Consider the following 27,318-nt stretch of genomic DNA (forward strand, 5'->3'; position numbering starts at 1 on the left):
TTTGACTCTAACCGCAGTCTGTCACCGCAGCATGTCTGTTCACACAGGGAGCCCATCCAGGAGGATGTTTTAAGGCCAATTTATGCCTCTCCGTTTTTTCTATTACGGACAGATAACACCGCCCTATCCGTCGTGAAACGCCTTCTCCGAGGGCTTCGGACAGCTTTTCGTACACGTCTGATTTTTCTTACTATCCGTCTTCATGTTGGAGACCCGACGGACCGCTCTTGGCTGTGATTGGTCCGCGAACGACATCATTTCCGTATGACGTCATTTCCGTATTTCCGGACCTCAAACTTGAGCGGTGGCTCGTTCGAGCACTGAGGGCATGTGTGCACGGTCACATACGGTTATAACGAGCTTTCAAAACGGCGCTAGCAGGCTAGGCTAGCGGGCTAGGCTAGCCACCATGCTAACTGCGGTGGTAACAGTGCAAGAACCCGCCGTCACGACTTTAATTCCACTTCTATCATGACACTGTTTCTATAATACCGTCAGGTTAGAAGCAAACACTGGATAGTAGTAGTTAGTGTCGGGAGTCCCTGCTGACTGTGTGTGGAAGCTGGGGGAAGCTAGGTCCGTGTAGCTTCTAGCTACATGTAGCCTCAAGCAGATTCAAGCTGTGGAATCAGCAACACAGTTCGGAAACAAGACCGGGGAACCGCTGCGCTAAGAAACGATTACATCAGCATTTTGACCCGCTGGGTGTCACTTTATTTAGTTCTGTTAGTTGCCATGGTTCAGTGTGTGGGACGCAAGCTAACATGTAATCAAAGACACGTGGACTTCTTCTTCCCAAATGGGGTAGGCTTCTCTGAGCTTGTCTTCCGTTGCGCCACCTATGGGTTTGGCGGTGAATTTTTTCCGGACGTAGACTGACGGAGAAGTAAAAATCAAAAAGACTCTTTGTCCCCCGCTGAGACCTCTCCGAGAAACGGACACGTAGTAGTATATAAGAGCCTTTAGATGCTGGCTTGCCTGTCCACGGAGCCACGGATGGTGAGATCAGTAAATGTCCCTACTATGCTGCAAAAATGAGTAGTTTTTTATACTTCTCTTTGTATGCATCATGCTGCTATGAGGAACTGTTGTGAGGTGATTGTTGTCAAGGTTTGTTTTTCTCTTTTTGTGCATCGAGCGGCGTCGAGTGGAACGGCATATGCCAGTCAACTCGCCATGGCCGACCTCCGACACCCAACGGGACAGGTTCTGTTTGCGACTTGGATTGCTGCTCTGGCTGGATTCGCTGCATGGTATCTGATGTGATCCCGCCTCCAGCCTGTCATTTTGCTGCTGAGAGAGGTAGAGGGAGAGAGGGAGAGGGAGGAGAAACATTGAAGGAAGGCGAATAAGGAGATTGAGACAATTTCATAGTTTAATACAAACATTCTTTAGGGGTCCAAGCTAATTCAATATTGCACTCAAAAACTGTAACTGGCTATACAGCTGACAATGATGCACCTATATACAATACACTGTTACACAAGTACAGTTCTTTTTTTTAAATCCATTCTCACATTTCGTAATTCATACTTGGCCTCCAGTGCACAAGTGATAGGAATCCGAAGCTGTTTTTCAAGACATAGCACACCTACACTTTGACAAGTGCATGTTTTATTAAAGCTATTTCAGATAATTGAATGTCTACTGATGCATGTTGAAATTATTTAATTCTTTGCTTTGGGTTTTTAAGCTATATTACGATTAAGGTGGAAACAGAGAAGTTTGACAAGGAAATTTTCTTCTTCTAATATTAACGGTTTATCTAAATTCTTCTAATAGACCTGAAGTTTATCTACTTGACAGTTACTTATGTTCGAGGTAGGTCTTTTAACATCTCATTTCTTTTGAATACACAAGTATCCAACATCACTACAACTGGGTACCCATCATCCATATGACTTTGACGTAAGTTTTCTCATGTTAGTACAAATTATAATAATACAAAATTAATTGCACTGCATGGGTAATTCATTTTAATTTTCAGCCTGACACACTCATGCTTGCACACAGAGTACCAAAGGAGATGTGTTGATAGTAACGTTTAAACCAGGATGCTGTGCTCTCAACGCATACTGCATGTGACTATGCAGTATTCTTTCATTAGCAAAGCTCATTCAGGACAACAGCTGGAGTGCAGCTGTTTGGTCACAGCCATGGAAACCTAAGTGATGATACTGATGTGTTATGCATTCTCGTTTCTCAGGTTCCTGCTGCAGAAAGATGGCAACATAGTATGTTGGGCATGGACTGCCTGATATACCCCTGTAGTGTCCATGTTTAATTCATTTTCATGCCAGTGTTTTTTTTTTAAATTGCTAAAAGTGTTTTTGGAAATACAGAAGGGACACATACTAGAATTTCAGGGACGCAGGTTGAGTAAAACTTAGTGTTACGTGGGGAGGACTAATTTGTGTTGGTTTTGAATTCTCTTGCATTTTCATTAACCCCAGTTCTTACATCCCTTTGTGTGTCTAACTGAACACTTTGTTTATTAGTATTGTAAAGTATAGTGTATGAACATCTTTGTTATAAGTATTATTTCATTGATTGTTTGTGAGTTTCATGCTCTTTGTTGAAAAGCATTTGGTAACTTATTATTATGATACTAGCACTACTACGGCAATACTCTTTATATATGCAATACTAACATACTAGTGCAGCTACCACATCAGTTGTATCCTCATACATATAATTTATAGGTGAACAGCTCTAATAAATCACAAATGGAAGCTACTCAATCACATATCTTATCCAACCTCTGCTACACCTCACTGTGACAGTTTCAGCACAAAATGAAACTCAATGAAAATAATATTTGTGCAAAAGAATCGCTATTTTATTCAAGCCTAAATAAAACCCTTGCCTCTTGCATTCATAAAAACATACATCTAAATAGAATCGGCTGTTTATATTTAGATATTTAAATACTTTATATTTGCATCGGGAGAGGGTCCTCTCTACGGAGGCGTCCATGTTTTTACAGTAGTCCAGACAGAACAAACTAAACGTTGTTTGAGTTTTTAGGACAACTGAAGGTTTCCTCGGGTTCTCTGTCATGTTTGGGACGGAAGGAGGAGGTGAGGGGTATTCCGCTGCAACGTGCAACTTCACCTCTAGATGTCACTGAATTCTACACCCAGAACCTTTAATGCACTGCTTTAATTTCAAAAAACTAGACTATCGTGGCAATGTTTTGCAGTAAATACTTAACAAATTCAAATACAGTAAAACATTCAAACACAAAGGACAAAGGCCTTTCTGCACATTACTTAATAGAATAGAATAGAAAGGCGTCTGTCATATTCATCACTTTCACACAGGTCTTACGTGCACAATGTCTGGATTCTGCTGCCAAACGTGTGTGTGCAGAGGAACGCTGAAGGTGGGAATCACATAGAAGAAGAGAATGGATGGATGGGGGTGGAGGTGAGGGAAGACAGGGGGGGAGGAGTGCGAGGGGAAGGCGTTCAGAGCTGCGCATCTGTGCAGGGAGCCAGGAAGGAGGAGAGGGAGAGAGACGAGCAGGACAAGATGAGGACCGCGGCGGCAGCAGCAGCGGCGATGGACGGATCCACTTTGGGCTGGAGGAAGGCAGACAGCACCGGGGGAGACCGATGAGGCGAGAGAGAGAGGGCTCGGGAGTCGCGCTGCATCAGCCCAACATGGAGGCGTAGCGACTGTGGCATGCGTTAGAGGAGAGCATCTCATTGTAGCCGAGCAGCAGCATCAGCACCAGCATCATCATCCGTCCCTCCAGCCTGAGCCTGAGCGGAGAGGAGGAGGAGGAGGAGGAGAGGGGAGCAGCAGAGATGGGCTCCCAGGTCGTGCAGACCCTGCGCCAGGGAGTCTGGGCATCCCTGACCGGGGGCTGGTACCACGAGCCGGACCAGAACAAATTCAACAACTCGTGCCACCTCTATCTGTGGATATTCCTCCTGATGCTGCCCCTGTCTCTGCATCTGGTGAGTCTTCATATCAGGGGGGGGGGGGACATGACGTCCGAGGCCGCGGAGGGGGTGTGAGGTGCGCACGGTGCGCGTAGGTGATGTTATTTTTCTCATGCGACGGTGTTTTCTTGCTTCGGACGAACACGCAGCTCCCTGCTCCTCTCTCTCTGTGTGCCATCCCCCCCATTGTCTGCTGGCATCCTGAGGGGGAGCGAGGCTGGAGGAGAAGGCGCTGTCGCAGTGCTTCTCTCCTCATGCAGTGTCGGAACGCATGGCTTCCCTTGGATGAGGCAGAGGAAACTGTGGCTCACTAACGTGTTCGTGTCACGGCCTTTGAAATGGGTGCAACACCGGACACCACGCTTCAGGACACGGTGGCCTGATCGTGGAGCTTCTACGTGGGATTGGTCAATACAAACACGGGGATATTGAGGAAAAACAATCTGTGCGTCAAAATAATATAACCACTCCTGGATTTGTATCTTCCTGCACCCCTCTGAATAATACCTCTTGTTTAAGTCATTTTTTGAGGGACATCTTCATTGACCTATGTGCAACCTGTGCTCACTGTGTCATGAAGTGACAGGAGTAAAGGGAGGAGTTGCAGGTCAAACACATTCATCTTAAATCTGAAAATAATAAGGTCTCACCTCCCTATTGAAACATGGCAACATCAGCCGTGTACATCCCTGAAAGTCATGGACTTAATGGACGTGATCTGATAACACAGCCTTTGGAATGGGTGCTAAACTGGCTGCCAGCTTTGATGATATAAATTGCGATATTTTATGATGGAAGCTCATAATTAGGAGCTTGTATCTGAGATTTGTCAGTTATTTTCCTTTGTAGATTACAGACATGGGGATACTACGGGTTATAAAAAAGCGCTCCCAGCAACTTTAAACACGTCACAGAGGCAGTCAATACATTTCTGCAAATTGTAAAACCACAAGAAATCTATAAATGTATAAACCTAGTGACAGCTAGAAAGATTCATGTTCTTCTACCTTCATCCTACCTCCACAGCCTCCTGCCTTCCAGCCTTGTCTGTTGCGGTCGTTGACAAGAACCTCGTAGTTGTCCTTCTTCCGCTCAAAAGCCTTGTGATTCTCTTCATGGTTAAATAATATAAATACTGTGTAAATAGTGCAGCAGGACAATACATATAGTGAACTTGAATCCAGACCAGTGTGTACCAGCCTGATGCAGATGCTCTGTCTTTCATCCTCCTTTTCCTTGCTATGGGCCATCCCTCTCCTGGGGATCAATAAACTTCATTAATCCGCTAAGTAATCAAATTAGGTCTTGTGGTTCACAGAGCCTGTAATATACTCAAAGAAACAGCGTGGCTGTGTGAGTGAGAAAGCTTTGCCTTTTGCAGAATTTCACTAACATACAATTAGAGAAGAGACAGTTCCATCAGGAGCAGAGTGATGCAGCTCGAATCAGTGAATCACACAGACTTTGATTTGAATTTAATAAAAGTCTTCTCCTCTCCTCTTTCCTTGCTGCAGGCCCTGCCTCCCACCACCATGGCGCTGAGCATCTACTGCACCTCCATCACCGTCTTCTTCGTCCTCATCAAGTTGGCCAACTACCGGCTGCACCTGATGTTCGACGAGGGCGAGGCGGTGGTCCGCAGCAGCCTCTCCGACCTCAGCAAGGCCCAGGAGAAGAAGAGCAACGCCTCGGACTCCTGCTTGCCCGCCAGCATCAGGTGAACCCCCCCCCACACATGTAATCCTGAAACTCATGGAACAGTCTCAAGAAGCTCAAACTGTCGTCCTTGTCAAGACGAGATAACGTTTCACATATTTGAATATATTTGTAACGAAGAGAACTTTGTTCCCTGGAGCTGGAGATGGGGTGGGGGAATATTGCACCATACACTTTAATAATTGCACGGCGGTGGTAAACAGTGCACTGCCGTGAGCGTGGTCATCCTAACAATATTACAGAGAAATTCTGGAATTTTACTTTCAACAAATTAGGATCTTTGCTCGTGAGAATAATACCTCAAATACTAACTACAATAGAACCTGTACTTGACATCCTCTTATTATCATGTTAATGCCACGTTCTCCCTTTGTATGACTTATTTTTCTCAGTGCTCTCTGTCTTTGAGATCTGATTGCAAACTTAAACAACTGTATCTAAGGAAACTGTCTCCTGCCACTTAATTTAAAAGTCAATGAGGAGGCTAATGAGGGGAGGTCAGTGTCGGCCACTCTGCTCTGACACAGTAGAGCTGCACGGAGACCAAAATAGGAAATTCCATCGCTGAAAAAGAAACTGTTTCTATTTATTCCTTTATATTATTTGAAGTGCTTGTGCAGAGATGAAACACTGAATCTAGACTCACATGTATTTTACTGTTGTTTATTCATCCAAACACGAGCGATCGAGAATGTGATGAGTACACTTCTGTGGACTGCCCGTCATTCTGTCTCTTTCTTTCGTCTCTTGTCTTTGCCCAACAGGAAGAGCAGCACTGTTCCCGACAGTGTTGCCATGACAATGTTGGCTCGTAAGCGTACCAGTCCGGTGATCCAGGTGACGGTGAAACAGACAGAAACCGACCCAGGACTGATCGGTGTGGTGAGTGACAGACGCCCTAACCCTAACCCCTTTGTGAACATACAGTACAGAAAACCCTAATGATCTCATTTTAACCAGGTGTTTGTGAATTCTCCTCCACGCAGGACTGTTCAAAGTCAGACGAGGTGAAGACCGTGGAAGGTGACAATGATTTTTCTCTCAGTTTGAATAAGATTCAGATGAGTAACCTGAATAAATGAGCAGATTGACATAACAAATGCAGATGCTTTCATACAGGGATACACGTGTCATAGACGCTTGATAAGTATGGACACAAACTATGGCCGTCTCTGTCACCAGGGGCTGGTTTCACAAAAAATAGACCGACTGTGATTTTAGCTTATATTTAACCAATAGTCAGCTTTCAGAGAGACCGCTAAATTCACTCTTTGCACAAATTGAATTCTTGAAATTAGACTTTTTATTGTGGCTTAACCCAAGAGGGTGACTTTCTGGGAAAAGCATCTACTGTACATAAGAATTTCACTGGAAAAACTCAGCAGAATTTGCAATACGCAAACTCACTGTGGCATGAAACCAGACCACAGTGCAGATCTGCGGCAGAGTTAAGATGCTGTGGCTTCTTAATGTGGCTGGCTCAGTATTTCTGCTAATTGACCACTCAGACTCAGGTCAGTTTCCTCCGATAAATGAATCAGCGTATTTCCATCAGATTATTAATACTGTTGTTAACTTCTGAAGCATAAAACGAGTCTGTTGTTATTTGTTGTTTCACTTGCACTCGGCCAGTCTGAACATCTGTGGTAGATTTTGGACAGAGGCTTTAGACAGAGCACTTTACCACCATCATAAGAGCAATAACACTGGGACTATATTTTTGAAGACAAGTGTTCAGAAAATAGAGTTTCAGACTCACACACGCACTTACATTTCCTGTTGATGTTATGAAATCAGTTTGACAGTTTGGAGGATTTATGACCTGCAGAAATATGCTGCAAATGAATAATGCATGAGGTAATTATTTTTTATCACTGTCTAAAAATATCCGTATACTGCTTAAAATGACACTGACACTGATCAGTGAGAAGTAAAAACAGGGTTTCATCCCAGTTCCTCTTCTCTGATGCACTGTTGTTGATGTACTACTTCCTTTTCTGTAAACACACCATCACTATATATATATATATATATATATATATATATATATATATATATATAAATGCTGGGAACAACAATAGCCAGTTCGTAGCACGCAGCCAAAAAGACCCTGACTACTTCCACTAAAATCTATGACCTAAATGCACGGGTGAATATTCAGAGCACAATCAGTTGATTAGAAAAGGGGATATGATCACTGTGGTGCATTTTGGTATCGGTTTTTAATACTAGTGAGATAGATCATTTTATGTCAAGATATTTATCTGCTACCGACAAATACTGCTGTACAAAATATAGTGTGAATTTTTTGTGTTGTCACCGCAGCCAAAGACAAGACTTTTAGGATTAGAGCCATGTCATTAATAATCGTACACGTCTAAATCTGTTATTATTTCATTTCAGAACAGGATGAGAGTACGGCAGAGGGGAAGCCAGTGGAGGCCGGACTGCATCCAAGCCCAGAGCCTTCGCCAGACGACCTCTCCAGCCCCAACCCCGACCAGGCTGCCCCACTGCTGCAGGCCCAGCAGAGGCCCTCTTCCCGGGCGGAGAGAGAAGACATGCGGCCTATATCTGCCAGCGGGACAATGGGGAAAATGGATGAGGAGTTGACTGAAAACACAGCTGCAAAAGAAGGAGTGGACGTTCAGAGCACTTTGAAGGAGAGCGACAGGGAGCGAACAGAGCAGGAGCGGACAGCAGAAAAGGTGCTGGAGCAAGAGAGAATAGAGGAGAAAGACAGTGAAGATAAAGAGACTGGGGAGAGGGAAACAGCTGATGAAGGTCTGCCTCCCTCGAAGGGAAGTGAAGAAGAGAGCGAGGAGGAGAGCGATGGACAAAAAGAGCCCTCGGATGACAACAATAACTCACTGGACTCTCCCAAGGACAATCAGGAGGATTTCATCGACGTCCCAGAAACTCCTGCACAGGTAGATTTAGCCGATGTAGAAACTAATGTGTTGGTTAAATTTTAATTTGATGTACTCATGCTTCCAAAAAATGGTGACCGTATCTGACATAATGTGATTACTCTCCTAATCCGTGGTAAAACTCTCTGTCCCTCTCTGTGGTGTCTGTCAGGATGAGCTACCGGAGGAGACGTACTGTTCTGATGAGATCGAGGTGGTGCTGGTGGACACCTCCGGCCCTGGGCCTACCTCCACCCGCCTGGACGACAGCGACACAGTCAAGATCATCATCACCATGAGCTGTGACGCTCAGACTGCTGCTCAGCTGGAGGAGAGAGTCAAGCAGAGCATTCTGGAGAACGCACAGGTAAATAGCAGTTTGGGCTTTTTCGCCTTAAAGTTCTCAATGAAGCACCTTTCACACCACCCCATAAATTTCTCCTTAGTCAGGGTAGTCATGTTGTTGCATTTACTGGTTCGAAACCCGATTTGGCCGGTGTCGTAATTGCCTGTGTGGATTTGAGTGTGAATGGTTGTCTGTCTATATTTGTCAGTCCCTGGGTATTGTCTTGTGCATCATTTTCTCTTCTCCTTAATTCTATCAGATATTTTTTTGATATCCACAGAAGCTTTGTGATCTCTGTGGGATCTGCTCAGCATGAGTTAGACAAGACTGATCCAGTGGCACCTCACTGAGGCGTTGGGACACGAAGGGACAGTGTTTGTCACATGTCTCTGTTTGTCCTCCAGGCTCAGAAGGATGCAGGAGAATGTCACATCAAGATCCCTGTCATCACTTTTGACTCCCCCGAGAAAGAGAGGCAGGAGGGGGAAGAGGGAGAGGAAGCCACAGGCTCAGAGGACGACCACACTCCGACACAGCAGCAGACGACGAGTCAAAGTGAAGAGTTCCACCTTTGCAAGGAGACAACCAGCTCTGAGTCGTCCACGCTGGAATGTCCCGAGCCAGACCAGGAGCACCTCAGCCTGCAGGTGACGACGGACAGCTTTCCGAGCCCGCAGCTGACAAATGATAACAGCTCGTCGGGAATCGATGTCCACTCCCACCGCGATGACACGGACCCTCTGGATGCTAACGTGGATTCACAAGGGTTCTTGCGTCTGCCGCCGGCTGTGGGCCGCTACGGGCCCGGTGGGAGGACTCACATTCGAGGGCTGAGCATGGACAGTGGGAAAGACGCCGTGCTGCTTTCAGACCGCTCACACAACACAGTATGTTGGCAGTTTACCTTCTTCTATTTCTGTACCTTTCTTCTAGTTATCTCTGTCCATCTGTGCATGCATATATAAAAATGTTTGTGTCTCTATCAGACCACCATGACCAGTTCCAAGTCAGATCTGGAAGCTAAGGAGGGCCAGATTCCCAATGAGTCCAACTTCTTGGAGTTTGTCTCCCTGTTGGGGTCCCTCAGCACCCGGGGGTGTGGGGCCAGCTCACAGGAGGAGCAGGAGGAGGCGCTGGAACACAAGCAGGAAGTGGAGGCTGCGAAGGAAGGTGAATCACAGTGAGATGGTTTGTTCCTTTACCTCCAGCTCCTCTCTCTACATGTGTGAAAGGTGAACCCCCACACAGGCGACAGGGAGCTGTCAGTCAAAGACAGTCTGTGCAAAACCACTCAGTCATGACAAGAGGTCACATCAGGCCGCAGCAGTGGAAACAACTGGGTGGAGAATGGGTGTGCCGGGTTTGTAAAAGGTTAATGCAGGTTAATGCCACTGGTGTTTGAACTGCAGCTGTAATTTTGATCAATTAAAGCTTGTAATGGCAGCAAGGTGGCTTGTTGACTTTCAATTGAAGATTGAATGAATAATCTCTGCTTTAATCCTCAAAAAACATTTCCACTTGGTCTGCTTGCAGAGAATCTTAGTTCAAGCTCCAGACAAAATGATACGATAGCGGAGACCAGCACGGAAAACAAATCGGAGAGGCCAAAACCCCCCACCAGCCTGGCCACTGAAAAACGCATCCCAATAGTCTCTCCTGACAGGTATTATACCAGTGAAAGTATCAGAATTATAGGACTTTTAAAAACCTTTCAGATTGGAGCATGCAACATCACAGATCTCATCTGATTGTGTTTACTGTCTCCAGTCCACAGACAGACAGAGAGAAGGATCCGGACTATGACTCCCTGCCCTCACAAACGTCTCAGTCAGAGAGCTCCATGCTGCAGGTCATCTGCAGACCAGAGGCCACCAACAAAGAGGACGCCTACACCTTCCACACGGTGCACAGTAAGCAGCAAAAGTAACAACATTACAACTTCCCCTTCGGTTCCTGGAATGTGATGTGATTTATTTCTGCAGGAGACAAACAAAACGAGATGAGTCACATGTCGTGAGAAAGAACAATGAGGTGCTGTAAATGAACCCAGGCATTGTGCTCGGATCGTCTGATCATATTTTGATCTTTTGCACAAATACACAGTTTGTGTGGGAGGCAGTGCCAGCAGCTGATGCCGTCCCTTTTGAAACGGCTCAGAATGCCCGCAGATTAAAATACATTGTTCTGGAACGGCTCCAAGATGTTCAGCTGTTCAGTTGTTCAGTCATTGTTCCGTCGCCGGTGTTTTTTTCTGTCATGTTATATAAACCCCCAACATACAAGTGATTGCGCATAACTTATACAAATAGGAGTTTTGTGTGTCTGTGCTTGTTTCAGGAGACAGGCCCCGCAAGCTGTACGCAGAGAGAGCCCTCAACCTGCCGCTGGGAGCCGAGCTCATCACTGGCAACATGTGGTACAGATCTTTATTTCCCTTTCCTTTCCTCCCTGTCTTCATCTTCTCGACTCACTTCATCCTGTTACCTCTGTGTTTGTGTGTCTTCAGTGACCTGCTGTCCACGTCCTCTAACTCGGAGGGCCAGGACGGCCTGGCGGGAGCTCACACCGACTGTCCCTTCCAGAGACGCATCATCCCTGCACACAGGCTCCGGCCACGGAGGACGCACCCTGAGATCTTCCAGGTGTTGGTCTACTCTCACTTTATCTTCTCTTCTCTATTCTGCAGACCAACAACATCCATTATTTACTGAGCGCATGGTTTCTAAGGCAGCACAGTATGTATATGCATGGTGTCCAAGGTTGTCCCACAAGCTGTTATTTAAAGAAGGCCTCTGTGATTTTGACAACCTGTAGTTCTGCGGAGCGATGCTTTCTCTATGGCGTTGTTCGTATCCCATGCATTCACACAAGGCCTCACATGATATCCACTTATCTAGATGAATCTGTGCTATTGTACTAACTGTGTAGCAACGGGAATGAACGAGAACATTCAGAGATAATCCACAAGATACCCTTAACGAAATAATTTAATAAGAGACTTACGACTAAATTAATCAATTGGTAAAATAAAAAAGTGTAATTACATGAAAACAAGAAGTGCCAGTTAACAGTCAGTAAATAGATCAAACAGAAAGTCCCCAGAAAGTCATATAAATTATCAACTAAGTGGTAAAGTGAATGAGTGTTTGTGTCTGGTTGTGATTCTCTGAATATAAATATGAGTGTTTGCTGCTGTTTGAAACTGTGTCTGTAAGATAAGAGCTGGATACAGACCAGCAGTGTTGGTATAATGTGGCTGGATCCGTTGTTAAAGCTGAACCAACAAAGAGTCGTGCTGAATCATTAATGCACCACTTCATACTGTGTGTGTGTGTGTGTGTGTGTGTGTGTGTGTGTGTGTGTGTGTGTGTGTATGTGTGTGTGTGTTTGTTTGCACTTATAATGATCCTGACTGTGTTTTTAACTATTTCACATTAGAAATGTAGATTTGAAAATGAAGATCTACAGTAAAACATCAGTCTCTTTCTTTCTTTGCTGTATTAGTGAAGCTGAATTCATGCGGGTATGTGTGTGTGTATAAAATATGTCCCTTTGTGTGTGTCTGTGTGTGTGTGTGTGTGTGTGTGTGTGTGTGTGTGTGTGTGTGTGTGTGTGTGTGTGTGTGTGTGTGTGTGTGTGTGTGTGTGTGTGTGCGTGCAGGAAGAGGACTCTTTGGATGAGTCATCAGAGACTTCCACTCAGGAGAAACCGACCAGGAAGATTTATTACAAACTTGAGCTGTTTCCTGGGAAGTGGATGAACATTTTATACGACAGACTCACACTGGTCGCTCTTTTGGACAGGTAACACACAAACACCCGTTGTGGTTTGTATTCTCTTGTATCCAAAACAAACGTTGTGACCCACACTCACTGAGGTTTTATTATCTATTTCAATTAAAAGCAGTTGAAAAAGCCTTCTGAACATATTATTGCAACATCCACTCCATTGGTAGCACCTCAATTTGGGTGTGTGTTATTTCCCTATTGATCAATCTGTCTTTTTTCTTTTCAGTTTAATCAACTACAGAACAATAACTTCATATCTATATTTTTGTCTAGAAACCAGGATGTTCTAGAGAATCTCGTCGCCATCTTCATGGCCTTCCTGGTTTCCTTCCTCGGTTTCGTGCTTCTCAACGACGGCTGCTTCAAAGACTTCTGGGTCTTCCAGTTTTGCCTGGTCATCGCCAGCTGCCAGTATTCCTTACTGAAGGTAAATATAAATGATACAGACAGGTACAGACAACAGTGAATGGAAACACAACTGAAAGATATGTGAGCTCGACTGTAACTGGGCCACTGTGACCTAATGAAAAACTGACCTCAGACCTGCCAGGTCCTTAACTTTGGCTCTTTTGTTCTGCAGAGTGTTCAACCAGACGCAGCTTCACCAACACATGTGAGTTTGTTTATTAAACTTAAAAGAAATATTACATATTTCCATTCCATCCTGTTTGGTCTGTTTCAAGTTGTGACTCCTGTTACTCTTCACTGATGCATGTGGTCATGTCAGAGTTCACTTGTCCATATGAATCAGTGTTTTGATTGATGCAATTATCCTAATATTTCCCACATTTGTGTCAGTGTTTGTTGTCTCAAATGCCTGAGCTGGCAATCAGACTGACTGTCCTATCATCCTAATTTGTGTGTGTCCATTTGTTTGTGTGTGTGTGTGTGTGTCTCCCCAGGGCCACAACCAGTTGGTGGCCTACAGCCGAGCGGCCTACTTCTGTATTTTCTGTGCTCTGATCTGGCTGCTGGAGCAGTTGCTGAGGAGGAAGGACCTGCCTGTGTCCAGCCTGTACGGGGTCACCATCGTGTGCCATGACGCACTGCGCTTCTTACGAGACCTGCTAGTGGGTAGGGAGGAGGACACCAGGCAGCCCTGCAGCTGCTGCTGCACAGCTCCTCTCTTATTTGGTGCTGTATATTATTCATTTTTTTTATTACTAAGTGTCCTTTATGGAAATGTCTTTTCTTTTATGCACTGAACAGGTTTTACCTACTGCTTCCCAATCACCTTCCTGGTCGGCCTCTTCCCTCAGATCAACACCTTCACCATCTACCTGCTGGAGCAGATTGACATGCATTTCTTTGGAGGGACGGGTTCGTAAAACTTTTTCTAATCACCCTCCGGAATCCACAACCCTGATTTTACTGTTGGCATCCGTGGCTCTGGTTTGAAGTGTGTGTTTAATCTGCGTCATTTGATCCTGATTGTTTGGAGAAATATGTGACTCCATCTTTCTTCAACTGAGCCTTGCACACCTACACGCCAATAAACATTTTAATGGACAAATCCGTGAAAATGTGAAAAATAGGTTATTATTTTGCCACACAATCTTTAAAAAAATCTTCCTGAGAAGTGATCAGGTCCTTTAACGTGACTCTTCTCAGTGTCATCACCACAGCACATGTCTCTGCTCTGTTTCTCATTGTGTAACACGACTGCAGGTATTTTCATCCTCACTCTGATTTGTGTGTCTCAGCTGCTACGAGTCTCATCTCTTCGATCTACAGCATCCTGCGCAGTCTGATCGCTCTGTCTCTGCTCTACGGCTTCTGCTTCGGAGCACTAAAGGTAGAAATGAACAAAAGCTACAGAAGAAGAAAAGAAACAAGAAAAGGCCCTTTTCCTCTTTTTAATTGTTTTCAGAGCTGTGCAGTGAATCTGTGTTCATGTCCCTCGTCCTCCTGGTTACAGGAATAAAAGAGGACTCACAGTTATAAATGGTGTGCAGTCAGGGATGTGTTATTGTTCATCCATCAATAGAAGATTGTGGACGAAGAAGCTTGTAAAATAGGGTGGTGTAAAAGAAGTAGTTTTAAAATGTTAGCGTGTGTGTTTGTGTGTGTGTGTGTGTGTGTGTGTGTGTGTGTGTGTGTGTGTGTGTGTGTGTGTGGTTACAGGAGCCTTGGGATGAGCAGCACACTCCAGCTCTGTTCTCTGCTTTCTGTGGCCTTTTGGTCGTCTTCTCCTATCACCTCAGCCGCCAGAGCAGCGACCCCTCCGTACTAATGTAAGTGTGTGTGTGTGTTTGTGTGTTTGTGTGTTTGTGTGCTTGTTTATTTGTTTGTTTGTTTGTGTGTTTGCATGACCTTTCACTTCATACTAGTCCTGCGCAGAAGATTAGAGATGAATTCATTCTCATAGGGAAATTAAGGCAGATTTTCAATGTATTGATGATACTTTCATACTTTCTTGTGATATTGTTTAATTATTAAAATATAACGATGATTTTAAAAGTCAAGACAAGAAGTCAAACCACTTGTTTCTTAAATCATGTGAAATGTTATGCTAACATGTTGCTAAATTCAACTTGTTTTTCTTGGAAGGAAATGAGTTCATACATTTTTCTAACTTTTTTAATTCTTTGCTTTTTGTTGCTAAAGGTTTTTAAAAAGTCATTTTTTTCCATAGATTAAACTCTTATTTTTTTAATTGCAGATCTCTGATCAAGTCGAAGGTGATGCCAGCTCTGGTGGAGAGTGAGGAAGAGGAGGAGGAGTCTACCGACATCAAAGACCCACTGCCGGAGAAGCTGCAGAACTCTATGGTAACAACGGATCAATATAAAGGGATCAAACCAGTATGTGTTTCATCAGGGGACGTGTCTGGGGTATAACCATATCTGCTCATGTTGCTTCACAGTAATTATCCCTGTAAAATCTGAACCTACACTCACACTGTGCACCTGAGCTGCTCAGACTTAAGCTGGTGTTTGCTGTCGATCAATGTGAACGATTACAGAGAATTATGCTTCGGAGAAAACAGATCCCCCCGCCGCCTCTTACAGTATTAATGTGTAATCTGAAACTGCTAACTCTTCTCAAGCTGCTGCGTCTTTGAAGGCTCAGACGGATTAAACAAAAAATAATCACACACCTAAATGAGTCTGACAAACAAAATGAGTTTTCATTGAGAGTGGATTATTAATGATCGCAGCTCTTCCTCCCTCGTGTGCTCTGCAGAAGGAGATTCTGCTGTCGGACGTGGTCGTGTGCTCCGTTGCCTACATCCTCACCTTCGCCATAACTGCCAGCACTGTGTTTCTGTCTCTCAAGGTGAGAATACCGTCCGTCCTCTCTCTCTTTACGCTGCCTTTGACTCTTTACTAACACACCTTCTTGTGTCCAGCCCTTTGTGACCATCGTGCTTTACGCTCTGGCGGGGACGGTGGGCTTCGTCACCCACTACCTCATCCCCCAGCTGAGGAAGCATCATCCTTGGCTGTGGATCTCCCACCCGGTCCTCAAGACGAAGGAGTACCACCAGTTTGAACCCAGAGGTCAGTATGACCATTGGTATAACTCCTGAACGTGTCCACACTGTTGGGTAACATATAAATTCCACTGCTGTGATCACATGTTCTTGTTTATAGCACATTGACACAGGCGTGACCATCTCGTGAATCTTGTCGTCTTGTTGAACGACGTGTATGTCTCATTTGGGATTAACTCTCCGGATGATGTCCTGTGGTTTTCTCACTTGGGCTCATTCAGACATTGTGGATCTGCGCTAAATTATCCCTGGGCTCTTCTCAGACCCAGGTCCCGTCCCTCCACCCGGTTTTCTGGAAATAAGTTTTGCGTTTTTTGCATAGTCAAGCAATAACTGCTCTGATGGAGTTAAAACGTAAACTAACCTATGTATTGTCTTTCTTCTCTCTTGTGCTGCAGAGGATGCCGTGTTGATGTGGTTCGAGCGGCTTTACGTGGGGCTCCTGTGCTTTGAGAAGTACGTGGTGTACCCGGCCATCGTGCTGAGCGCCCTCACCAACGACTGCTTCGCCCTCAGTCACCGCAAGAAGCTGGGAATCCAGTGAGTGGACGCGTGCAGACACAAACACTCAGCATCGTCACAGTGAGTGTGGTGAACCAGCAGCTGAACCTGTCCTCTGATCTCTTACCTCCAGCTGTGACGTTCTCCTGACGACGGTGGCCGGACTCAAACTCCTGCGCTCGTCCTTCTGCGACCCCAGCTTCCAGTTCCTCACTCTGCTCTTCACGCTCGTCTTCTTCCACTTCGACTGCCCGCACGCCTCCGAGAGCTTCCTGCTGGACTTCTTCATCATGTCCATCGTTTTCCACAAGGTGAGAAAGAGACTGTGGACACATGCAGAGACACACACAGCTGGAGATTTATCAGGTCTGAGAAAATAACCTCAGGGATGCATCAAGGTTTGAGCTCCAGCATTAGACTTAAAATTTTTAACAAAAACCAAGGTTACTGCGTAGATATGTGCTGTTTTAATGTATGTGTTTTAACTGAAGTCACTTTTGTGATTTGTTTGTATTTGCTACTCACATACTTAGTGGAATAAATAGATCTTATATGCCGTTTTGCTAAATGTCTGCACAATTGGCTCCAGAAATCCTCCGCACTTTGCCTGTTCCCATATGAAGAAGGCAGCCGGAGAAAGTCTGTGTCAGACGTGTTCACACTGTTTTTTTATACGACAAAAATCTCTTTCCATCTCGTTGTCTTTCCACCTTGACGTCTTCGCCTTCAGCTTCTCTTCTTCATCTGTTCAAGATGTTGTTGCTCTTTTAACTGACATTATCCAGAGTTGTCACCCAGGAGCTGGCAGGAGAAACTCCATAGATCGCTTCCAGATAATTTCAGGAGGATATCTTGCATCCAGTGCCGTCTGAAAGCAGCTTACCAGAGACCGACATCACATGTTTCAGTCTTCCTGTAATACTGACTGAGTATTTGTGTTTGTCTCCAGATGCGTGAGCTGTTGCTGAAGCTCCACTTCATCCTGGTTTACATCGCTCCCTGGCAGATCGCCTGGGGCAGCGCTTTCCATGCCTTCGCTCAGCCATTTGCAGTGCCTCGTATCCTGATCTAATATGTGGGAGTGTGTGTTTGTGTGTGTGAGTGTGTCAGTACCTGCTTTTCTCTCCTTGACTGGCGTGTGTGTGTTCAGACTCCGCCATGCTGCTGCTCCAGACGCTGCTCACCACCATCTTCTACACCCCCCTGGCTCCTTTCCTGGGCAGCGCCATCTTCATTTCCTCATATCCTCGGCCAATCAAGTTCTGGGAGCGAAACTACAAGTAAGGCCGAAACAGGGAAGTTTGTCTAGACTGAAGAAAAACCTGCAGAACAGGTCGACCCGTCAACATATCCTGTAAAAAAAAATAATCAAGTTCACCATAGCAACAAGTGTAATTATTAGGCCAGTTAGATCTTCTATGTAATGTGAATATCACGGGTAAAAGTTCACTGAAGTCGAACTTAATGTGAACGTTTTTTCTTCGCCTCCTCGCGTGACAGATTAAAAGTGAACGGCTACTTAAATTTAGTTATTACCTCCTCACCAAACAGATGGATTTAAAAATAAACCTTTTGCTTGATGTTTGGCATCAAAATCAATATTTAACACCTTGTGACTGAATTCTGGACTTTCTTAAAATACACAAATTTAACAATCAACGTTAGTATATAGATTTGTTGTTTATTGACTTAGTGATGAATCAGTCTCATCGGTTTGAGCTGAGTTAGGCGGATAAGCAGAAACAGACAACACTCCTCTCTCTCTCTCTCTCTCTCTCTCTCTCTCTCTCTCTCTCTCTCTCTCTCTCTGTCTCTACTCTTCCTAACCCCTCTGTTCCCTCTGTTCCCTCTTACTTATTGATGTGAGAGACTGTGTGCACTTCAGTCCAAAAATACTTCAGTCTGCAGCTGTATCGTGCAGACTCCAGTGATTATATTTAGACCATGTTGCTATTTAAACTAATCTAATTTAATTATTAGATTGAAAGCACTGTGGTGCAGAAAAGCAGATGTTTTATTCAGGATCTTCATCTTAAAATATTTCCTGATCTCTGTGTGGCTGTTCATTTACGACCAGTGTGATCTGTTAGGATCCTCTGAACAAGATGCACCATAACATATTTATAAGGACTTTTTCTTTTGGGTTAAATAGCAAAATGGACATAGGGGCAATGCATTGAAGCCAGTTTGGGCGATTGTCATTTTATTTAACCTATTTCACATGAGAAAGACTCTGACAAGATCCTGCTAAGGCTCAACAGTCTGAATGTTTCTTTGTTTCCCAATTTCTTGCAGCACAAAGCGTATCGACAACTCCAACAGCAGACTAGTGTCCCAAGTGGATAAAGAGACAGGTTTGTTCTCTTTGTAAAATTAAATCAACTACAAGTAGCATTTATTTTTTCAGTATTTTGAATTTATCCGTGTTTTTAGCAGAAAAGGTTCAAATTAACTTTTAGTAGTTTATAATGAGCATACGATTTGTCCACATCCTCATCATCATCTGTCTGACCGTTCACTCCCCCCCATGTCCCTCTCCTGCAGGCTGCGATGACAACAATCTGAACTCCATATTTTATGAGTATCTGACTCGCTCGCTGCAGGAGTCACTTTGCGGTGACCTCATGTTGGGCCGATGGGGCAACTACAGCGCCGGAGACTGTTTCATTCTGGCGTCGGACTACCTCAACGCCCTGGTCCACCTGATCGAGATCGGCAACGGCTTGGTCACTTTCCAGCTGAGGGGTCTGGAGTTCAGAGGTACAGTTTGACTCCACTACACTTCCTACATCTTACATTTCCGCCCTCCCTCTATGAACTGACGACAAAATAAACTTCATTACCTCCATCTCTCGCCATCCCAGGTACCTACTGCCAGCAGCGGGAGGTGGAGGCCATCACGGAGGGCGTGGAGGAGGACGACGCGTGCTGCTGCTGCGAGCCAGGCCACCTGCCTCACATGCTGTCATGTAACGCTGCCTTCAACCTGCGCTGGCTGGCCTGGGAGGTGATGGCCACCAAGTACCTGCTGGAGGGTTACAGCATCAGCGAGAACAACGCCGCCACCATGCTGCAGGTGTACGACCTCCGAAAGCTGCTCATCACCTACTACCTGAAGGTACCTCAAACTGAAACACAGGCACATGCTTACAAACAGTCTATGATTCCAAGCTGGACTCACGTTAGTGGCAGAACAGGAAATACACTAATACTACTACCAGGAAAATTTGCTCACGCCATGAAAGAAGTTGAAATTCAACCACTTTCTTTAGCCAAGATGAAGTAATCAAGCTACAGCTCCAAGATTTGATTTAAGAAATTCTGTACAAGAGCTTTAAATTACTTTTTCTTTAGCTGTCGATCAGTTCTTCAGTTTCATCTGAAATATCTCAAAAACTACTGCAGGCTTGTCATCTAATTTGAGACATTCATGGTCCCCAGATGATGAAAACCAAATGACGTGTGACATACAGTGATACCCATATGACTATAGCGCCACCAGCAGGTTCAAATGTTCAGCTTCTGGTGTAATGTCTTGAAAATACTGAAGTGCCAATCGACATATAAACCAGTACCCCTCACAGAGCTGCTACCTTTGTGTTTTCAAACCGCACTGTCCTTGTTTTGATCAGCTGTGTTTAGTGTTAAAGCTCAGATTTTATCCCTGGCGTCGGGAGAACCTTGTGCAGCTTAAATTATGCATCAACTTCAGACGTATCCAGTTGCCCTCTCTCCAGTGCCACTTGTCTGAACACACTCTTAAATACTCGCCTCCCAAAAGGTTAAACCGCTTCATTGGCAGATAAATAAATATCTTGTGCATTAATCATAATTAGAAATGGCAGCTTTCCACTACTGAATCCAGGCTCAGACTATTAAACTGCAGCTGCATTTGACGTTTATCTGATGTTCCCTCCTCCTCCTCTCAGAGTATCATCTACTACCTGGTCCACTCCCCCAAACTCTCCACGTGGCTGAAGGACGCCAGCATCCAGGAGGCGCTGCAGTCCTACACCAAGTGGCACCACATAGAGCGGGACCCTCAGGTCTTCAGCGTGAAGATCGATGAAGACTACGTGCACTGCCTGCAGGGGGTGACACGCGCCAGCTTCTGCAACGTCTACCTGGAGTGGATCCAGTACTGTGCCGGGAAGATGGAGACGGTACGGGACTTCATCATGGGATTTTAATGCTGTTTGTAATGGCAAAATCCTGAAAAAAGCTCATCAAAATGACCCAATGAGCAGAATCTGTACTTATCTTCACGTTTCTTTTGTGTGTCTCTGTGTTTGTGTCCAGCCGGTGGACTGCGATGAAGACTCTCCTCTGGTGACGCTGTCGTACGCTCTCTCCGTCCTGGGGAGGAGATCCCTCGGCACCGCATCACACAACATGTCCAACAGGTAGAGACACACACATCCTGGATCAATAGATCACCTGTGATCCTCCTCTGAACTGAGCTGTGAGGGAAGATCACCCCACAACGCTCCGAAGATATTTTGAACTAGAGTGTCACTCAGTAGAGAACCAACCTTCAACAGTCCCCTTAAATTACAACAATTCTTATAGCTAAGGTCACGTTACTCACTATGGGTTAATGAATATGAGCAAAGAGACAGTGGGATAGTTTCAGGTGAATGGTAAATTGCATGTTTTAGATTTCTTGTATTTCCAGCTTCCAGTTCTGATTTTTAATTGTATATATTAAGCTTATTGTGCAACAATCATTTTTTTTTAATGGTTCTTTTAATCCAAGACTTTCATTGAAAAAACCTCCCTGAGACAAATTTGAGATTTTCGTGCTTCAGGGATTCACGGATTCATCAAACATGAAAAATATAACACAGAGCATTAGCAGTTAAAGGAAAAATCTATATAAATGTAAAAGAAACATGAGTGAGTTCAGCCGAAATACAGTAGATACCTTGGTGCAGTTAGATATATCACCAGAAGGGGGCGTCAACATCTCAATCTTTTAACACCCATAACATAAAGTCAGATACTATCACTGCACTTAAATTGCTTCCTGCCTTTGTGTTAATGTTACAAAAAAGAAAACGGTTTAGTTTCATAACATCTCTCTCTCTCTCTCTCTCTCTCTCTCTCTCTCTCTCTCTCTCTCTCTCTCTCTCTCTCTCTCTCTCTCTCTCTCATTCCTTTCACCTCAAAGTCTGGAGTCCTTCCTGTACGGGTTCAACACCCTGTTTAAAGGCGACTTCCGCATCGCCACGAAGGATGAGTGGGTTTTCGCCGACCTAGACCTCCTGCAGAAGGTCGTGGCTCCCGCCGTCAGAATGAGCCTCAAACTGCATCAGGTAAAGTTCACTGTGGTTTCCTGAATGGCTCCTAATTCTACTCTATAGTCTTGTATTATTTAAAGTTATTATTCAAACTTTTTCTAATGTCCTTCTTCCCCCTCCAGGATCACTTCACCTGCCTGGAGGAGACCGAGGAGGTGTCCATCTTGTACGAAGCCATCACAAACTACCGCAGCAGCCTGGTCATCTGCCACGAGAGCGACCCCGCCTGGCGCAAGGCGGTGCTGTCCAGCCGCGACACGCTGCTCACGCTGAGGCACATGATCGATGACGGCACGGACGAGTACAAGATCATCATGCTGTACAAACGCCACCTCAGCTTCAAGGTCATCAAGGTAAAAGGGCGGCGGGGAGGAAGCGGAGAGGGTGGACACAAGGAGGGAAGACCAGTCATGAGGTTTAACTCAGACAGTCGTCACAGGTGCACATAGAACCTTATAAACCTCCTGTCTATTGATACCTGGACAACTTGGTTCACAATCACTCTTCTTCCTGTATGGCTGAGTTCTAATGTGCACTTTTGACACAGTTCAGCAACGGAACTAACGCTTGTGTTTAGAAGTGGGCACAGTTTTTATCATTAATAAATCAAACTTGAATAATCAATTAAACCTGAACACACTCCTGAAGTCAAGCTCCGATGCTTTCTGAAGCCGAGCACATGATGAAGTGCTGTTCAGCTCCAGGGGATTTATCACCTCCTATAAATTCCAATTCACATGGCTTTCACAGAATTGTGATTTTCATGCCGCATCACAAGCTGTAGCAGAGACCAGGCGAGAATGATAAAAACAAAAATGTCCTTAAAAAAGAGAGAGTCTCTGAGCGGTTCCTCTTGTACCAGCGTCTGAATGATCTCCTCTCTTCTTCTCTCTGCAGATCAATAAGGAGTGTGTGCGAGGTCTGTGGGCGGGTCAGCAGCAGGAGCTGGTGTTTCTGCGGAACCGGAACCCGGAGCGCGGCAGCATACAGAACTCGAAGCAGGCGCTGAGGAACATGGTCAACTCCTCCTGCGACCAGCCGCTGGGATATCCCATGTAGGCGTCAGTCACAGATATGGGAAGCGCCTTGTTCCCCCTCTTGTCCCTTTCCTTTTGTCTGACATATATATTTATATTTCTTTAGGTATGTGTCACCACTGACGACATCGTACGCAGGAACACACCGTACGCTGCGCAGCATCGGAGGGGGGGCGTTGAGTCTGGATGCCATTCGTTCCTGGCTCTGCTCTAAATGGTTACGGTCAGTTTTTACTTCCTGCTTAAATCTCTCTTTTTATAAACTTAACTAAACATTCGTCATATGATAAATATAGAAAAACTAAAACCAACACTCTCTCACGTTTAAAAAAAAACAATCTGGTTCAGTCTGTTGGGTAAAAAGACGGAGAGTAACCGAAAGGTCATGAGTTCAGTTCCCAGAATGCTTGGGTAAGAGTTTGATTTATTTAGAGCGCACTCTTAAAGTAAAACACTCACATGCTCCTATTAGAATCACCCAGAACTCAGCTTCTGCTCAGGGTTGTTCCGCAGTGTCCTGGTTTTTCTTATGTCCCTCAAATGAATCTAGATTCATAATCCACTAGATTATGAAATCTAGAGGATTTCATAAGAAATCCACTAGATTTATCTGCAGTTAAGGGATTAAATAAAAAAGGATTACTGGAATGGTGAGAATCTATTTAATCCATATGTTTCTAAAGCTTTGGTCTAAACCAGAGTAACAAATTTGTATTATCTCTGTGAGGGAGGTTACTGTATGTTTCATTGCATTTGTATGTCTGTCAGTTAGCAGCATTACAGAAAAACTAATGGATGGATTTCCATGAAACTTGGTGGAAAGATGTTTTATGGGTGAGGGGAGAAGACATTTAATTTTGGTACTGATATGATTTAGTGAGTGGATCCAGGAATTCTTTCATTGTGAGATGTGGTTGTTTTTCCACATTTTTGTCAATATCCAAAGACACACTACTGAGATCTTTGGGGAAAAACATGTAAGATTTACTGGGACTGTTGGGCCTTGGTGGAGTTATGTGCTCCTCTAGTTCTGTATCAGATAACTGCACAAAAGGAGGGAAAAGTCAAGCTGATGAAGCGACCTTTCTATTTTCTGAGCCGTCTTTCCTGGTATTTTGTGTAAATCACCCTGGACGAGCTCCGGCTGCCTCTTGAGTGAGTGCTTCTCTGTGGACTTACACACATCGACCTGCTGGAAGTTGGTGCTGCTGAGAGACGTCTCGGCCTAGTTAATGTAGTTTTAAATACAGATACAAGGGCGGCGGGGGTGCGGCGTGGGAACGCGGCCAAACCTTTCACTTTCCACTGCTGCAGACTTCCTCCCTTTTGTTTTTCAATTCCTCCGTTACACATTACACCATCACTTAGTGTATAGGCTCTGCATTAACCTCTGCAGGTGAGCTAATGTGTGTATGTGACGGTGTGGCTCCCACTTAAGCTTCTTAGCTGCTGAGTTTTTCTTGCAGATTAGATTAGATTGTTAATCCTGTTTCGTCGGCCTTTAGTTAAAGGTGTTGTCTTAATTTCACTAAGTAGCCAAGGAGCCAAGGAGCCAAGGAGACCTCAGCCGGGGCACATTTAACTAATTTAGGAGGAAGAGTGCTCAAGTGTGTGTCACACATGCTCCTGAAGTTATGTAACACCTCTCTCCCTCTATGTGTGTGTGTATGTGTGTATATATGTGTGTGTGTGTGTGTGTGTGTGTGTGTGTGTGTGTGTGTACGTGTGGTTAACCAGCTGGAATTCTTAAGGCCTGCTCTATTTTTCATGGCCCTTTGCCAGTTTGTGTCCCTAGCACTGATGTGGATATGAATAAATAAATCAGAGCTCTGTGTGTGTGTGTTTGTGTGTGTGTGTGTGTGTTCTGCAGGGTGCGTAAGGACAACCTGACCAGCTGCAACAGCGGCGTGAACATGGAGGATGTGGACTGCGGCGCCGGCGGCTCTTCCTCGCTGAGCCAAAACCGCCCCTCCTCCGTCACCTCCAACAGCCTGAGCCTCTACCAGCACCGGGCCAGGACGACACACAGCCACAGACACCAAAACACAGGTACACACGTGTTCAACCCAGGGCCGGGTCTAGGCAGGGGCAAGAGGGGGCCTGGCCCCCTCAAATAAATGTTGTGCCCCCTCAAACTAAATCCCAATTTATAATAATAATAATATAATAAAGCACAATGCCCCCTCAAGATTTGTGGCTGCCCCCTCATACATGCCTGTCTAGATCCGGCCCTGGTTCAACCCTGTGATAGACATAGTTTTAACTGACATTTGACAACTTCTATATTCAATTAAAGAACAAGTCGGATAATGTTCTTTCTTTTTTGTGTGTGTGTGTCTGCAGCCAGGAGGGAGTACCGCAGTCGGTCAGTTCAGCCTCAGAGTCAACGTCCCCCTGTCACTAGCCAATCAGGGCCCATCCTGGACTCAGGCTCCACCCACGGGCTCGTCCAACGTCTGTCCAACAGTCAGCTGTCCTTCAACACTTCCATAGCCTCTATATTCTCCCAGGTAGACACACACACACACACAATGTTAAGTGTCTTTACTGGAAGAATAAAGCAATACGATGACCCCTCTCTCTCCGATCAGGTCCCTCGTCTCTCAGGAGCGGGGGGGATCAGCTCGCAGCTCCAGGCGGCGCAGCATCAGCAGCGCTCCAGCCAGGTATGAACTTCACACTCTGATGGCTGATACACAACAACACATGGGACTTAGACTTCAACAGTGACAACTAAGAGCGAAGAGAATCGCTGTTTCTGTCATGATTATTATATAAAACAATCATCCAGGAAACATTTTCATAGCTGATAGCAAACACAAACCATCATTTCACAGAATCATTGTCTATTCTTCCTCCAGGTCTCCTCGTCTTCGTCCACCCTCAGCCTGCTGTTCGGGAAGCAGAGTTTCTCCAGCGGCCTGGTGATCTCCGGACTTTCTGCTGCTGAAGGCGGCAACACCACTGACACGCAGTCCTCGTCCAGCGTCAACATCGCCCTCGGGCCCTCGCACAGGTCCAGCAGCCGGGCCACACAGGTATAAACAGCCTCTTCACACACAGCCCCTCCTCATGGAGAGTGGTCCTACATTTAAATATTGCATAGAACGTTGTACACTGTCTTTTCCAAGTCCATCGCTGCAGCTACTTTGGTCACTGAGTGTTTATATGGAGCCTGTTTTCTCGTACCTGGGTTTGTTGACCTTTCCATGTCCCGTATGTTAACATGGATGACGCTGGGTTTATGACCAACATTGCAGCCAGCCACAAGGGGGAGCTCCAGATGTTTTTACGTCACTTTTGGAAGCTGTCATGTCCTCCAGCTTTATAGACAGTCATTGGTTTAGATGCGTTCATCCATTTTGCATCACAAGTCCTTTTTATATGTTTTGGGATGCAAAATGGTGTAAACAACAGTTTAGGATATAGATAGATTCTCACTCTAATGTGTCTCTTATTTCTCCTCTCTCTCTCTCTCTCTCTGTCTCTCCATCTTTCTCAGTGGACGTCAGAACAGTACGAGAGTATAGACTTGAGCTTTTCCAACGCCGCCGTCCCAGTGAAAGAGAGCACGCAGTCAGGTGACCGAGGCTGCGGCCAGGGATTGGACGAGACCCAGGAAGATTCTGCATCTGCCTCAACAGCTCCGGAGGCAACGGATCAATAGACTGTCTGAGGGAGAGAGAAAGAGAACACACACAGACACACACACACGAGTGCCCAAGCTTGTGCTCGTATACAGAGAGGACTGTATTAAAAGTTACACACACACACACACACAGAGGATTGTATTAGAGAGCACCCATGCACACAAACCTGCCTCCTCTCCTGTCCTCAGCATGTGGTTCTCACCCTGTTGTCTGAATGTAAACAAGTCTGAAAACATGATCTTGGCTCCTGTTGATGAATTAAAGATGTTTTTAAATGATGCCGCCTCTTTCTACCTCTGGTCACCTCACCTGTGCACATGTGCGGCGGTACGATTCCTTCCTGTCATTTGTTTTTACTGGAAAAAAGGCAAATGTATGCTCCTTTTACATATGAATATAGATTTGTCCATTTTAAAAGAAGGTGTGAGGTTTGTACTAAATATTTCACCAATGAATCAAGTTAGTATCTCAATTTTTCCTTGATTTAGAGAAAAGTAAGGTGATCATCAAAATAATTATCAGGGAATCATGAATGACTATGAATTACCTGGTGATCAAGGTCATTAGTAAATTGTTCGTTGATAAAAACACTGAGGAAACGTGGAAAACCTTCATTAATCTCCCA

General features: G+C 45.1%; 1 protein-coding gene across 1 annotated transcript; it reads left to right on the forward strand.

Annotated features, from left to right (window-relative positions):
* The first annotated feature begins 3,812 nt into the window (after nucleotides 1–3,812).
* pcnx2 (pecanex 2) lies at nucleotides 3,813–26,971 on the forward strand. The gene is made up of 40 exons (XM_061087849.1): nucleotides 3,813–3,965; nucleotides 5,465–5,667; nucleotides 6,431–6,548; nucleotides 6,653–6,689; nucleotides 8,070–8,596; nucleotides 8,748–8,942; nucleotides 9,326–9,808; nucleotides 9,908–10,091; nucleotides 10,455–10,584; nucleotides 10,689–10,831; nucleotides 11,259–11,337; nucleotides 11,428–11,563; nucleotides 12,582–12,724; nucleotides 12,983–13,136; nucleotides 13,290–13,322; nucleotides 13,612–13,783; nucleotides 13,919–14,029; nucleotides 14,413–14,504; nucleotides 14,834–14,943; nucleotides 15,372–15,480; nucleotides 15,896–15,988; nucleotides 16,062–16,212; nucleotides 16,604–16,745; nucleotides 16,840–17,017; nucleotides 17,656–17,764; nucleotides 17,857–17,986; nucleotides 19,002–19,060; nucleotides 19,251–19,466; nucleotides 19,571–19,824; nucleotides 20,636–20,869; nucleotides 21,006–21,109; nucleotides 21,877–22,021; nucleotides 22,129–22,359; nucleotides 22,904–23,061; nucleotides 23,150–23,266; nucleotides 24,914–25,092; nucleotides 25,387–25,553; nucleotides 25,635–25,709; nucleotides 25,905–26,081; nucleotides 26,546–26,971. Exons 1-40 carry the CDS (start codon nucleotides 3,813–3,815, stop codon nucleotides 26,708–26,710), a joined length of 6,396 nt encoding a protein of 2,131 aa, XP_060943832.1. The 3' UTR covers nucleotides 26,711–26,971.
* Nucleotides 26,972–27,318: the final 347 nt, after the last annotated feature.

This window comes from Limanda limanda, chromosome 15 (genome assembly GCF_963576545.1).
Source record: "Limanda limanda chromosome 15, fLimLim1.1, whole genome shotgun sequence".
In the NCBI taxonomy this organism is placed as follows: domain Eukaryota; kingdom Metazoa; phylum Chordata; class Actinopteri; order Pleuronectiformes; family Pleuronectidae; genus Limanda; species Limanda limanda.

Coding starts and splice junctions, on each gene's coding strand:
- pcnx2 (XM_061087849.1), top strand. CDS start 3,813: ATGGGCTCCCAGGTCGTGCAGACCCTGCGCCAGGGAGTCTGGGCATCC. Junction 12,725..12,982: donor CTGGTCGCTCTTTTGGACAG/GTAACACACAAA, acceptor ATTTTTGTCTAG/AAACCAGGATGTTCTAGAGA. Junction 22,360..22,903: donor TCAGCTTCAAGGTCATCAAG/GTAAAAGGGCGG, acceptor TTCTCTCTGCAG/ATCAATAAGGAGTGTGTGCG.